The following is a 15,498-nucleotide window of genomic DNA, read 5'->3' as shown; positions in this document are numbered from 1 at the left end:
GCAGCCTCATTTCCCAGGATAACGTACACATTTCTGGCTTTTAACCTACATTTATACAGTCTATGCTTTTAACCAAGAGATACACATATATTTTTTTTGATATTTTTATTTATTTGTCCTTTTTACATTAAAAAAAAGAAAGATAGAAAGAGGCAGAGACTCTACAAGAGGAATAGTTATGATAATAAATCACAGAATAGAGTGATAAATTGACAAAACAGATTGTCATAATGCTTTTTCATCACAGTTCATAGTCAGTCTGTTTATGGTGCAGATGAAAAGCTGCGATCTTCCACGCAACAACACAATCCTAGAGATTGCTCCGTTCCCACAGATCTGATTCACATTTGAGTTTTTTGATCATATATACAACGAATTCCTTTCATCCACATCTTCCAGAAACCTGGTTACGATATCCTTCCAAAGGAACCTGTGAGAAAACAGAAAGATTAATACTTTAAATGTTTTAAAGGCAAGGTTTGAGACTGAAGTGGTGAAAAACCAAAGCTCACACACCCTCACCTCTACTGAGCAGCTGCAGGTTGCGTCCTTCCTCCTGAACCTGCAGCTGCAGCACCTGTTGCAGCAGCTCCTGCCGAAGCGTCTCTTGCACGAGTCCCATCCTCTCTAGCTTCTCCCCGTTCAAACGTAGCAACGCCCGGCCTGGAAGTTAAAAGCAAAGAGCTAAAAAAGTCAGTTTGGGTTTTGTTTTTTTAAAAATCCATCTTCCATTAAAATGAGTACTGATTATCTTTGCAGTGTGACCTGTGATAGCGTGATGGGAGAACGCCTCTACGTAGGTTAGATAGTTGTGTGGACAGTGTTTCTTCAGCCATTTACAAACATCTTGTTGTGACCAGAGCACGACGGGGCGGATCAGGCTGGGCTGTGTCGGGCTGGTGTGATATATCCCGTAACTGTCGCTGGAATGATACTGCAGCCAAACAGACAGACAAACAAAGATAAATACAGAGATGATGGTTATGTATTAAAGGAAGAGATAAATATTTTGGGAAATACACTTATTTACTCTTTTGCAGAGCATTAAATGAGAAGATCAAAACCACTCTCATGTCTGTGGGATAAATATGAAGCTGGAGGCAGCAGACAGTTAGCCTAGCTTAGCACAAACACTGGAAATGGGGGGGAAACAGCTAGCCTGGCTCTGCCTGAAGGTAAGAAAATCTGCCTACCAGCATCTCTAAAGCTCATGAATTAACTTTTTATGTCTCATTTGTTTAATCTAATTTGTTCGAGTGTTAGTTGTAGTTTTATATGCAGGTCTATTTCTTAGCCAGGTGCGGTGTTAATAAGTTAAACGACAGCTGGCAGTAGCTTGTTGGGTCATCACGGTTGACTAAGACCAAATGTACTATAAAAGTAGTTTGGCAAAACATTATGTCCACTTGTTACACTTTGTAGTAACATTTTAATAAGTCTGAACACCAACATGTTCACACATGGGACGTATTGATTTAAATTAGCAACATTTATGTGGAGTACTGATCTCAACCTACCTCAGGCATATCTCTCATGAACTGACAAAGTTACACAGCTACCAGCAGCATTTAACTCCTGAGAAATCCTGACAGATGATGCTTTTTTATCTTGTGCGCACAAGATAGTTATTGTAACGTCAAACTTTTTCCTTTAAAGCTGCTTCCTGTCCTGTTTGACTCCCCATTTGATGTTTTTGACGTGTGTTTATGGATGTTTTCAGATCCACAAACACGTGGCTTTTCCGTGTGATCTCTGAACAGCTGCTTAGTCAAAAATCTGTTATAAAAATTGTATGTTGAACACTTTGTATCAAACACAGACAAACAGGCTGAGGTAAAGACACACACACACACACACACACATACATACACACATACATAGGCCTAAACATGAGGAACTGACAAGATCAGCCCTCTTATCATAACAGGTTTCTAACTCATTAAAGCATACAGATCCTGATAATATGTGCTTGCAGATCAAACGCTTCATGTAGATGTGAATTTCTAAGTTGTCTGGAGGATCAGTGAACACGCAGCAGCTCCTGCAACAGCAACAGAACAGACAGAGGGGCATGTAGGCCAGTGTGATCATGAAATCCAGCTCTTTAATCTTATAGATGTACTGGATGTAAAACTGTGGAGGACTAATCAAATTGGGCCTTTGATCATTCAATCAGTTTTAAAAAATTCAGCAAGTTCAGCATTTCTCCAACTCAGATTTTTTTTCTGGTGCAGGAAAGAGTTGCTTGAAGTAAACGTCGTCAGTGGGACAAAGTTTATGCTGGTCTGCTCAATGTGTCAGAATATAGTGATGACTTTATCTGCTGAAGATAAAGCTCTGCTCTATCTATTAAATATCTTTATCACCTTCCTTCTTTGGAAATTACATCCTTATGTGGCTCAAAGTTGGACTAGGATAGGATTATTTTCATTACTGATCAATATGTCAGTCTTTTTTTCCATTAATCAGTTAATCATTTAGTCTACAGAATATTAGAAAGTTGTGAAAATGTCTGTCACTCCTTCAGTCCAAATAGTCTGAGATGATGTTTTCAAATGTCTTGTTTTGTCCAACAAAACATTTGAAACAGTCCAAAAAAAGATATTCAGTTTAAAATGATACAAAACAGAGAAAAGCAGCAAAAGCTCACATTAGACAGGTTGAAAGCAGTTAAATTTTGCTTGACAAATTACTTTTAATTGATTAATTAATTATCAGAATTGTTGACAATGAATTTTCTGTCAATCAACTAATCGATTTATCGACTGATCATGCCAGTTTGAATTAAAATCTAACATGTTGAGTTACTCTTTACCACAAAAACTCATCAATGTATTCTTACAAGTTGAATAAAAGTGTTTTTCTGCCTCCTGACTGGCCTCCAGTCCACCGTGGTTCTTCAACTTTGCTAAAAACTTTTTGTTTTTATCTTTACACTTCCTGCTCTTCATGTTGAGGAGCAGCACTTGTTTTCCGTTCCTTTGATTTGACTTGTTCCTTTTAACTTGGCACAGCAATATCATATTCTTTTAATCTTATTCTCTTCTTTCTTTTTATCTTATTCGTTTGTTTTTTTTTCTTTTAGTGTTTCTCACTTCACACCCTTGACTCATTCGACATTTAGTATTACAGCGTGACTCATAGGTGCCCCTTAAAATTCTGCACTGTTGCCATTAATGGGTCAAGTATGTGAATATCTTGACAGCTGACGGCTTCTTTATGGCTGCATGGACTCTGAATTTTGACACAAAGGATTGGTACCTCCTGTTATGTGTATTATGACATTTAAAATCATAGTAATGTTGCTGACAAATCTGATACGTAGTGAACATTTTCCTCAATTCATCAAAAATGAATTGTTTTATGAATGTGTCAATCAGACAGTGTTCAGAATGCAGTACTGCCTCAAAATCCAACATGTTGCCATTTCTACTAGGGCTGCAAATAACGATTAGTTTTATGATCGATAAATTTCCTGATTATATTGTTGGTCATTTAACTGTTGGGTCTAGAAAATGTCAGAAATAGTGAAAAATGTCCTTCAAAAGTTTCTAAAGCCCAAAGTAACACATGCAAGTTGCTTGTTTTGTCAAACCAACAGTCCAAAGCTCCAAAAATCAATTTACTATCAAAAAGGAGAAAGAAAAGCAACAAATCCTCACTATTTAGAGGCTGGAATGAAGGAATGTTTGGCATTTTTTCCTATTGAAATTGTCAACAGCCAATTATTCTTCTGGCGATTGATTAATAATTTCAGCTCTAATATCTCCTGATGATTTGTTTCATTTCAACAAACTCACTTTTACTTGTTACCAACCAACAATCACTGAATATATTGTGTTGCTCTTCATCTACTGTGGTGCAACACAAACATGCGGGTGGTTACTGTAGGTGACAGTTGGAGACTATAATGAGTGTTTACTGTTTTTCTGCTGTCCTCAGGATCACTCACAAACAGCATGAACAGTACAGTTTGCCTGTGAGGAGACTGTGGAGAGTGGATAAGAGGGCAGAATATAGAGAAAGACTAAATGAACCTAATTGTAGCAGGAATGTTGAACTGTGGACGAGGTGAAAATAGAAGTACTGTACACAGTGCAGCCCATCTTCCAAACACACGACAGATTAAATTCATGTTCCTCAAGACAAAAATAAAGCGACAACTACATTATGTGCATCCAAGAGGATTGAAGCAAACAAACAACGCATTGTATACAACTCTGTTATCAGCCCAGCCCAGTTCTATGTTTGCAGCTTTAGCCTCAGCTCATAACCGCCTTTTAAAGAGCCTTTATGGGGTGAAGACAAAGGCATGGGCTCTCTGACTTGTAACCAAGGGCTTTAAATGAGGCCAGTTTACACAAATAGCACAAATGGATTGTGTCTATCGACGCTGACTGTGCGAGCAGACAATGCTGTATCAGATAACAGAACAAATATCAACGAAAAAATTAAATTTAAACTGGAACAGAGTAGCTCGTGGAAGTAGATCTGACAATGCGTCTCATAAAGAGAGCTATAAAAAAGGCTTTACATAATGTTTTATTACTCTGCAGCAGCAACCACAGACTGCATCATTCGGTATCAAACTAAATGCTGTTTCTTCCTGCTCTTAGTCAACACACACAGTGCTGCAGCATAGCGCGAGTGTTGGAGGACCTGTGCTATTTAAAGCCAAGCTAAAAGGCTGTTAGAGCCCACCAACCCGCCGGGGAGAGAGCAACTTCCATTCTCTGCTAACAAAGTGCCCATTTGCAACAATGGATGGTGACCGGCTGCATTTGCTAGACTATGAATCTTTTCTTTAAGACGTTTCTGTACAGAAATCTGAGAGACGAGTTGCTGAACACCAGAGAGGATCACTGGTGTTCACTCTCATGTTTGATGAGTCAACAAGGAAAAGTACCTAAGTAAGCATTAGATTTATTTTGTGTCTGCATAACTTACAGGTAGAAATGCAGCGAGAGTGATTCCTTGATGACATAAATCTTACATGACAAGGAAGGCTGAAAATGTACAACACTAGAAACTGCATCAGTGTGCTGTAAGATCACAGTATGGTTGTATAGCTGTTGTTTAGTATATAGCTATGAAGATCTCTTATTCCATATAATGCAATCACTTCTGTTGAGTTTCATTTAAGTATTAGCAGAGAATTTGTATTAACGGAACAAAGGATGTAAACAAAAATAATCCATTTAGCTGCTTCTTCCTCTATTTAAGAAATATCACTATTACATTTTGTCAAGAATCAGCTTACTTAAAGCTTAAGGCTGATGATTTTCTTTTTTTTTTTTTAAACAAATCCCATGAAAAGACTAAAGCCACAATAAGTTGATCCTACCAACAAGTACTGCCTGTGTATCCACAGCTTGAGATATTTTTCGTAGACCTCCACTGTTGTCCAAAATCTCTTAAAACACATCAGTGAGCCAAACTGTTGCACTGGGTGACATGTTCCCTTATTACCATGAAAACAAACTGTAATTTTGACCTAATCACATATCACACACACATACCTGCTGCTGTACTCACTAGAGGACCAAACACAAAGCTGAAAATAGTCCCTAACAAACACTATTTACTCCTGATTGAGTAAAGTTTGCTAAAACTACACTGAGCAGCTGTTTTAGGGGCTGGTTTAGCCTTTTGATACCATTACATTCAAAATTTAACTATATTTGTTAACTGTTTTTAAAGATTAACATCTCTCAAAGTGTTGGGAAGTTGGAAAGTGTTAAGAAAGACGGACTAACACATTGATAGCTTTGGTCTGTTGATGGGATTTTAAAAAATAATAAAAAAACAAACCCTTGCCTTGTCCTTTAGTTAAACAGCATTAGATCTAGGAGACAAGAAAAACCCAGGGGGTATCACACCACATCAGTCCATGAACCAGGTGTGCTGTTTGACATGTTTAGGTTATGTAGATGTTCAGTACCTGGAGGGCCTCTGTGCCCGGCTGCTGCAGCAGCTTCACTGTTCTGCCTCCTGCCGTCTTCTGTCCCCGCCCGTCATGCCAGGTTAGGTTCCCACCTGTCCGTCGACTCAGCTGGTGCTTGAAGTCTTCAGGCAGAGCTCTGTACTCCACAGCTGGCCTGCAGAAACTGAAACTGGATGCCGCTGGAGATATAAAAGCAGGAAGTATAATAATTAGACAGCTGGATCTGACTATTACCGCTGACAACGTAAAAAACAGCATGAGACGTGTTCTGTAAAGAGCTCAGCGTGACTTGAAAACAAAAGCCAGGGTTCAACCCACCTGGGCACCTCGTCATTCAGCAATGATCTCATTATAAATTTCTTGCTCGTACCTGCTCGGTTTAGAACAGAGCAGGCGTGTGGCAACTTTCAAAGTTATCTGAGTCTGTACAAGCTCCTGGGTAAAGTTCCGGAAACCGGTGTTCAGGTACCACTGTTAATTTGTGCTGAGCTTGTAGGTGAATGTCAAAGCTGTTAGACGAGCCACTTTCTCATCATTACGGGGAGGCCTGCAGGCAGACATCCAAGCCTACTCAACAGCAGGTGGCTTCCCAACATCCAGTGATTAAAGAAAGTGTGGAACTACAGTAAACACGCCGTTACAGGCACAGATCCTGGCAGAAAGCCACGGGTCATTACTGATTCATGTGCCAGATTGGAAGGATTTTCTCCTCGTGTTTGAAGCTATGTGTGCAGCTGTGTTTGTGCCTAACGTGCATTTTCAATAACTTAAATTGACTAAGAGAATTTGAAAAGAGGATACGGTGAGCGAGACTGTCAAGGGGGGGGGGGGGGGACCAAGGTTTGAGTAGATGAAAGAGTGTCTTTTGGTTTTCTAGCTTTGTGCCGCTCCTTTCTGTCATTCAATATCTCCCACTGAAAGCCGAGCAAAACCGAGTCCTGCAATCAACAAGGCGAACCAGCAGCATCAGATTATTATGAATAAAACTCTGTAGGAGTTTTTTTTTTCCAATGATTTTTGTTTCTTTGAGCTGTAACTGTAGCTCTAAAACTATGTACGTATGAAACCTCCTTCACAGGGTGATTACTCCCCCAGGCTGCTGCTGTAAACATAAATATGCCCCTTCCCCGGATTAAATACGGATAATTAAAACCACTTGTCAGACTGAGTCATTTTCTTCCTTTAGTTTTGCCCTTCTAACATGTGAGGAGAAAGTCCTCATTAACTCTCAGCACCGGATAGGAAAATTCTTTCTTATTAAACATGCTGTGAAGAGTCTGCCTGCAGTACTTTTGGCATTTTGGTCATATCTCAAGTATGAATTAAATCTCCTATTTGCAGGATTTGAAAAGTTGCACAAAAAGCAGCATATAGATTACACCAATTTTCACCTGCAGTGTCCATTTTTTACTGAGACTCAGAATAAGATGAAACATACTGAAATCACATACAAATTCTACATATGAGGGTTTTAAAGGGTCCAATGCAGTAATTACCGTCAGCTGCCAAAAACTGACCACAACAGTCACACCATGTTACTGGTGATGCTGGTCCCTTCTGGTGCGCTGTCCGTTTCAGCACCCCCCAGTCATTGTCCATCAGCAGACCACCCTGCATCCTCGCCTTTTTTCTTAAAGTCACCATCATGTTCTTAAAGCTAAATGTCACACAGTTACCTTTCAGAGCTGTGTGGTTGGGCTTATTGTTCTTATTTCCTTTGTTTTTTTGTTAGATTTTCTATAGTAGGCGGTGTTTTTAGCGGCTATTTTAATGTTCTGACCTCATAGAAGTACTTTATCAGACGGAAATAATAGTACAGGTGTCGTTTTGTTACTAGATACGAGGATTTACATACCTGGAAAACCGGTCTTGCAAGTAATTGGTAAAAACAACAAACTAATACGTGACGTAAATGGAAGTTTAAACTGGGAATATTTAAAACATTATTGGTTTCTGTATCGAAATGTAACCCGCAACAAACTGCCTACCGTCCACAGCCATGGTGTTTCTGCGCCGTAGTGGATCTAGTGAAAGTCTCCCATCGTCTCCGGTGACCGACACACAGGCTGCGAGTCCTGAGTCCTGCGCCCACCTCTCCTCTCCTCTCCTCTCCTCTCTTCTCCTCTCCTCTCCGCGCTGTGTTTACTGACAAAAGTTTCAGTGAGGTCGAACAGGGGGAATGACGCTCCACATCCTCTACAGTCCTACTGGTCCGACTGGGAAATGCCTTAAAACCAGCTCACGTCGTCCTCGGTGTCATTAGCTGCTGGTGTCTGTGGGCTGAAGTTGTTGAAGACAGACAGGAATGTCCCCCGGCGGGTTGGCTGACTGGTTCCGCTGGCTCTGACATTATGCATGCGTGTGCGCGCGTGTGTGTCTCCGCGTATTTGTGCGTCGTTTTATCTGTGTCGTGAGAATCAGACGCGCGGCTTTTTCTCAAGAGCCTGCATGAGCGCAGGAAGCTCAAAGTGCAGCCCCGGGCCCTGTAATTAACGCAGCCAGTGGAGACTCTGAAAAAAAAAAAAACCGCCGGATGAAAAGGCTTCTCATCACTGCAGCATCCACCATAAGGAATTCCCTTTGCCTTTTCTTAAAGAAAGGGAGCTCTGTGCGCGCCTGTGGGCAGTGGGCCCTCTCTGTGATGGACCCTCTGTGTGGAGTTTGTCCAGAGGAGCTGCGGGACATGAGAGCAGATATCAGAGAGCACTGATCCTGCTCTCACCTGCCCACAGAGTCACTTTATTGATCACATTTAGTCTCACAGTAATGGAAAGTTATAATTACATACATATGACCTCGAAATTTATGAGCATAAAAGCACCAACATGAATAGAAACCACCTATAATCATTCAGAAAAGCAAAACAATTTTCTTTTTTTTTTAACCTTTCAAATTCAAACCATATGAGGCATCAACATCTATTTATCGCATCCAAAAAGACCCCAAAAAAAACCTCAAAAAGGAGGGCAAACTAGATTTTGTTTATCCACTGCTACAAAACTTACTAGAGCTTTGGGGGATAGCTGAGGGATTGCCCCTAAAGGGTCTGGACTAAAATGAATTTTGTGGTTCTCATCTGTATATTTATAAATATTTCATACTTTTAGATCAGGCTGCTCTGATTTTTTTTAAACACTTTGGTTGAAATCTACAAAACAGCAAACAAAACCTTCTCAAAAATCTGACACTGCAGCTGTTGTGTTATTTAACTGGAACAAGCAGGAGAAAATTTGAGATTTTTCGAGAGATTGAGATTCCTGTAGGGAATAAAACATGATTGTCCTGAGACAGATTTTGGCGTGGGTCTATAGTGGTGAAAGTGTAATGATGAAAGGAGATTAGAGAGATCAAGGACAGGTAGCACATAAAACCCAAAATATTAAACAGGGCTTTGTATGATCAGTGAATGTGTGCAGGTGCTCTGTTGTGCACTGATGGATAAACACAGATGTATGTCACAGGGATTCTGTTCACTTTATGAGCGTAATAACCTTGAAAGGTTCTGAGTGACACCAAAATATAAAAATAATATTTTCCTGGCAGAAATAACTAAAGATACTCACTGCTTTTAACTACTACATGTTGGATTATGTCAAACAATGCAACACATTTGTCTTCTTCTGGGTTAAAATCATATATTGTATATACATTTTTATTTATAAACAGTCTATGGTTAAAATGCAGATCACAGCCACACGTTATACCGCCACCTAGTGTTGTCTTGACTGATGTGCATGCAGTGAAAATGTATAAGCTTTGTTATGGTGGAGCTGTTATCAGATTGCATTAGATTGCACAGGTGCTCCTAATAAAGTGGTCAGTGAGTGTGCTTCATAATAAATGTAGTGGAGTAAAAGGTACAACATTTCCCTCAGGAATGTAGTGGGTTAGAAGTATAAAGTTGCATTAAATAAAAATAAGTTTTAGTTAAGTTTGTACATACATTTGTGCTTAAGTAAATGTACTTATATACATTCCACCACTGTCAATTCTGTCTGTTGAATATGAAGCTGGAGCGAGGAGACAGCTAGCTTAACTTAGCGTAAAACAAATGGAAACAAGGGGAAACACACACTATACCTTGTTTGTTTAATCTGTAGATAATATGAAGTGTAAAAATTTTAAATACAAGGTTAAATAAGGAAGACAGTGCTATGCTAGCTGCTTGCCCGTGCTTCCAGTCTTTATGCTAAGCTAAGCTAACCATCTCCTGGCAGACAGATATGAGAGTGGTAACGATCTTTTCATCCAACTCTGCAAGCAAATTAAAGCAATTTAAAGAATTTACAAACATGTTGAACTATTCCTTCGAGGCATTTTAAGACTGAAATCTTGAATATCAAAAATGAAAACTGAGCTGTTTTAAGTCAAATAGATTTAAATAGAGGATGTTGTATTGCTGTACAGATTGTAAAGCACCCTGAGGCAAATGTGTGATTTGTGATATTTGGCTATACAAATAAAACTGACTTAACATGATCCTGGTGGGTGGAGGAGCCCCTTCTGGCTCTCTGCATCATTCCTAGCTACACCAGTTTGTGATGAAGGGTGTGTCACTCTGGGTGCCTTTAATGTCCTGGTTTCACACTGTTTCTGGGTTTTTTATATAATCAAAAGATACCAAGAGTGTATGTAAGGATGTAAACAACTCCCTGCTGTTTTTTTTTTTACATTGCAATATGTGATTGATGTTTATTTGAAATGCCTCCACACTAGATAAAAACATCTGCCAGATTTTCTCCTACATCCTCCCACGATCAGCCGGATTTTTCAAAACAGTGGTCACAGAAATGCATTGTAGTTTCTCCCAGTTACACCACAAACTGCACATGGGATAATAAACCCAGCTGACTAGTTTGAGTTTAATTGGCAGTGTGTGGGCATGCGTAGTTTCTGCAGATGTTTCTGAGGAAAAAAAAAGAGAGTGCAGCAGCATTGGGGCTCCTCTTAAACTTTAAGCATGGGGGTACATTTGGCCTGGTTAGAGCGCTAAAAGATGAAAGGGACCACTTGAATTAATAGTTTCCACAGGAGAGAACATCAAAGAACCTCAAATATTAAGAGTATACATTTGAGGTTTAAACTTGAGCAGCCTTTGTTTTAATGTTTAACTAAGGAATTCTTGTTCATTAATTGTTTTTATGGTCATTCCAGAGTGATCAAGAAAGTCCTGCCCAGTCTATTATTTTTAGACCAAACATTAAACATATCGTGCAGAGAAGTTAATAGAAAAGTCAGAACATTTGGCAGAGAAAAGGAAAACTGTGGTACCAGTTTCCGACCTTAACATCTAAACCAGTAGTAAACACAAGGGGGCAGTAAGATTCTGTCAACAATCAGATACTGTATGCTGGTTTTGAGGAATATGTGACACTGTTTTTTAATATGTAGTTCGCACTAACTATTGTGGAAAGTCCCATGTTGTCCATCAACATAGGACTTTCCACAATAGTTAATCTCAAAGCAAAAATGCACAAAGTACTCAAATATAATACATACACATAATATACTGTGGGCATCAAAAGCAACTCAAGTTTGGCACTCAAAGAATAACGTAATAGCCATTTTGTCTTTTAAGTATCTAATTTTTTTTTTTTTAAACATAAACCAATATTCAGTTGCAAAACAAGAATGGTACTTCTTCACTTTACAGTTTGTACTAAAGTCTATATTTGCAGAAAATGCTGCAATATGCTACAAAATGCTTTGAGAAATGTGTCTATGCTTATGGCCAAAAAAACATATCAACTTTTACATAGTACTGAGTTTGATTTTTTTCACACCTTCCCATTCCCTTGAATGGAAGTTTGTCCAAACGTTTGACTGGTGCTGTAAATATTTGGATTTCAATCCGGCATCACAATATAATACTGAGTTACTTTGTCATTCAGTTTTGTTGCTTTAGGTTTGAACCTAAGTTCAACAAATGTAAAAAGCAAATTGTTATTAAAGTAAACAATTGTAAAAGACTATTAGAGCTGCAATGATTAGTTGATCGACAGAAAATTAATCGTGAACTATTTTGATAATTAATTGTTTTGAGAGACAAAAATGCCAAATTTCTCTGGTTCCAGCTTCTTCAATGTAAATATTTTCTGGTTCTTTAGTCTTCTATGTTAGTAAACTGAATGTCTTTGTGTTTGAGGGTCCATTCCAGAAAGTAGGTTCAACAAACTCAGAGTTAAACCCTGAACTCTGAGTTGATGAACCCTGAGATGGGAAACTCCCAGTTCTCAGTTCCAGATCAGCTGATCAGAGTCAGTTCGATCATTTCTGATTATGTTCACTTTGAGTTAAGCGCGTGTGTGATGAATGAAAACAGCCATCATCAATAGAGCTCCAATACTATGATTCACCATGGCAACAGGTAAATAAAAGGCAGAGCCTCCATTTTAATCCAGCGGATGTAGAGATATTAATGCATGTGTATGCGGACGGTGCACATTTATCTTTAAAGGAAGAGCCTGAGTCAGAGGGGGGAAAAGTGTCAATAAAACTACGTTTTATTCAGTGTTGTCCATTAAGTCATCATTTACCAGACTTATATTTCCTTAAATGGATGATAAAGTGGAATCTGACTGTATATCAGGCTGTAGCAAAATCACATTTGAAATACATTTGTTCAGCTTTAATCTTCTGGGGACAAAACACAAGAGGCAGCAACTGAAGATGAAAAATATAGTTAAAGATTTAAAAAATATATAGATCAAAGACATAGAGACATGACTGTAAGCCCACAGTCTGATCCAGTAATAATGTGTTTGGTGATGTAGACTTGAAAAGGCGTTGAAGTTAAAATACAGTAGATTTATTTGTATCTTGGCTCAACAGCATTCAGTGATGCTGCTCGATCCTGCTTATAATCTCTAATATTATAGAAATTAAGTTCCATCAGTGTGACCAATCACATCATGAGTGATAGAGATAATTATTAATTGATCCTACACAGCAAGGTGTACGACTTGCTCAAAGATGCCAACTGTCTGGGCAAACAGCAAATCGACAGTCTGATCTACAGTAGTAGGTTGCATCTGGGGCTTTGGGAAACAGTGATCAATATTTTTCACAATTTTCTGACATTTTATAGACCAAACAACTAATCAATTAATCGAAAAAATAATCAACAGTTTAATCGATAATAAAAATAATCGTTAGTTGCAGCCCTACAGACTATAATACACACAAACAGAGAAAATAATGCAGGAATATGGAACAAAACAGAATGCAGGAAGGATTAAGGCAGAAAAATGGAAAGCTATGAGAGCCAAATTTGAGCAAAATGGTTTCTGTAGAGCAGACTATTGTTATGGAGAGTGTGTGTGTGAATATGTGTGTGCACATGTGGGGCTGTCCAGATGTGTACACACTGCCATGAGCCTGGCAACAGCAAACACACTGATCCTCTTGGCTAATGTGTGAAGTGTGCCGTGACCTTAGGCTCCCCATGTGGCCACCAAATTACGTTTGTTCAGGGCAACATTTGTCTTAGTAAATGACTAAATTCTTACAATGATAACACCTCAGAATTAATTCATTTTTTCAAGCATCAAAAGATAATACATGCATCCCAAACTACATTAAACTGAAACAGAACAAGCTTACATAAAGAGGTAAAAAAAAAAAAGCACATATGGGGACACTGGCACAGGAAACAAGGTTCAGGTTTGTGAAGTGTTGAGACCAATTACTCCTGTTTGTTCTTTTACATGGCTGTGAACATACAAGAGCGGATATAGGCTGCTCTAAAACAAACAAACAGTGCAGCAAATTAAACCAGACTTAAAGCAGTTTCTCAACCTGCACCTCCAATATTTTCCTCCTAAAATCTTACTCTGATCTTACACAGTTACTCTGATGAATAAAAGCCACATTAACTGCTTTTTTTTTTTAATGTTCACACATGAACCTTTATGATAAGCTGACCTAATGGACAGATTTGGATGATAATAAATTAGAAAACTATACTATACTATATAAATATTCTTTGGATTATGCTCTGTGGCAAACCCAACTCATCTGTTCTTACATGTAAGTTAAAACAAATGCAAAAACTGATATGCACATATCAGTTTGGGAAAGCTCTGTCAAAGCCACACAGTCCAGTAACACACTTACTTTGTTGAAAACACAAGACACACATTACATGATTTACAGGCCTGCTCAGAATGTGGGCAGCTGGTGTTAAAACTAAATAGACACAGAGAAATAGGGAAGGGATAAACAAAAATGTAACTCCCCATAGTCCACAGACCTTCATAGACTCATTCGTGGTGTTCTCATTTGTGTGAGTGTTTAAAGGTCTGGTGTGTAGGATTTAGTGGCATCTAGCGGTGAGGTTGCAGATCACAACAAACTGAATACCCCTCTCCTCTCCCTTCCCTTCCAAGTGTGTAGGAGAGCCTACGGTGGCCACGAAACTTGCGAAAAACGCGAAAGGCCCTCTCTAGAGCCAGTGTTTAGCTTGTCCGTTCTGGGCTACTGTAGAAACATGGCAGTGCAACATGTCAGGCTCCATGGAAGAGGACCTATGTAGATATAAAGGGCTCATTCTAAGCTAATGAAAGCACAAAGATTCTTATTTTTAGGTGATTATACACTAATTTAAAACATACTTATGAATATTATATTCCATTTCTGCCGAGTCTGTTCTGCTTGATGCCACTAAATTCTACACACTGCAGCTTTAAATCAATGTGTATGCTACACAGAGACAGATAGCAGTGTTAAAAGTTTCTGAATCTGTGGATTCTCTACTTTTTTCATAAGCATGCAGGCAATTGAGACCTCACCCTGTTCATAAAGTGGCATTGTTGAGAAGTCCATGAACAGCTCGAGCCTGACGTAAGCGTTATGACGTGCAGGTGAGTGGAAGTTAAAACAGCTGTAACTGTGTGATGCCATTCAAGGAAAACTCTGGGTGGAGCCGCCACCGACCTGCAGAATAAAGCCGCACTTGTTTCACAGGACCAGAAAGCCGAGCCTGGATGCTGTGCGCTCTGCAACATGTTTCATATAATACAATGAGAGCTTGTTTACAAACCAAGGGGTAAAAGCGCTCATGGAGAATATGTAACATAAAAACTCACACTGTTGTGTATCTGCACAGAATAGGGTGTTTCCAGGTAAAAGAGGTGGGTCCTGGTACAAACAGGATACAGGAAATGGGCTTGCTTCTAAAAAGGGTCAATCAAAAGATCCCTGCAAATGAAATGGACACACTGTTACTCTTGTTCCAAATGAGGTCATATTATAATGGCCAAAACCAAACATTTTTTCTTGGATTCTTGGCAGTAATGGTGGTCCGCTAAAAAAACAAAAAACAAAAACAATGTCTGGCATATAAAGCACAGACCTTCAAACCGTCCTTTAGGTGATAAATGGAAACCGCTATTCTGTTTGCTCCATTCTCAGCCACTTTCCTTTGAATTGTCTTCATAGACAGACAGCTTTGTGAACTGCATAATAATATGGCAATTTTTTTTTACATACACAGTCTGATGCTGTCCTGCATGCCTTAACGTAAGAGAGACAGACTGGAAAGAAAAGTGAAATGT

General features: G+C 39.0%; 1 protein-coding gene and 1 long non-coding RNA gene across 3 annotated transcripts in view; both read right to left on the bottom strand.

Moving 5' to 3' along the window:
• Positions 1-98: 98 nt before the first annotated feature.
• Positions 99-9,156, bottom strand: samd10a (sterile alpha motif domain containing 10a). 2 transcript variants are annotated; one of them, XM_042408240.1, is made up of 5 exons: positions 7,933-9,156; positions 5,942-6,123; positions 766-934; positions 517-663; positions 99-430 (listed from the first exon to the last, which is right to left on the bottom strand). In XM_042408240.1, exons 1-5 carry the CDS (start codon positions 7,943-7,945, stop codon positions 408-410), a joined length of 534 nt encoding a protein of 177 aa, XP_042264174.1. In that variant the 5' UTR covers positions 7,946-9,156; the 3' UTR covers positions 99-407. The 2 variants fall into 2 exon arrangements, with proteins under 2 accessions (XP_042264174.1, XP_042264175.1); XM_042408241.1 differs by having other exon boundaries at positions 523-663; positions 7,933-9,152.
• Positions 9,157-14,428: 5,272 nt separating this feature from the next.
• Positions 14,429-15,498, bottom strand: part of LOC121895250 — a 30,760-nt gene continuing 29,690 nt past the window's right edge. The window contains exons 3-4 of the long non-coding RNA XR_006095716.1: positions 15,031-15,142; positions 14,429-14,940 (exon numbers count right to left, since the gene is read on the bottom strand). This is a non-coding gene — a long non-coding RNA (uncharacterized LOC121895250). The remainder of the gene's footprint in view (positions 14,941-15,030; positions 15,143-15,498) is intronic.

Source organism: Thunnus maccoyii, chromosome 4 (genome assembly GCF_910596095.1).
Source record: "Thunnus maccoyii chromosome 4, fThuMac1.1, whole genome shotgun sequence".
NCBI lineage: Eukaryota > Metazoa > Chordata > Actinopteri > Scombriformes > Scombridae > Thunnus > Thunnus maccoyii.
This window is presented reverse-complemented; position numbering and strand designations above follow the sequence as displayed.

What these genes read in the sequence shown, in the direction of transcription:
- samd10a (XM_042408240.1), bottom strand. An exon ending in CGGGCACAGAGGCCCTCCAG is followed by an intron (nt 935 to 5,941) that starts GTACTGAACATC and finishes GTTTGGCTGCAG; the next exon opens with TATCATTCCAGCGACAGTTA. An exon ending in GCTGCTCAGTAGAGGTGAGG is followed by an intron (nt 431 to 516) that starts GTGTGTGAGCTT and finishes GTTTTCTCACAG; the next exon opens with GTTCCTTTGGAAGGATATCG.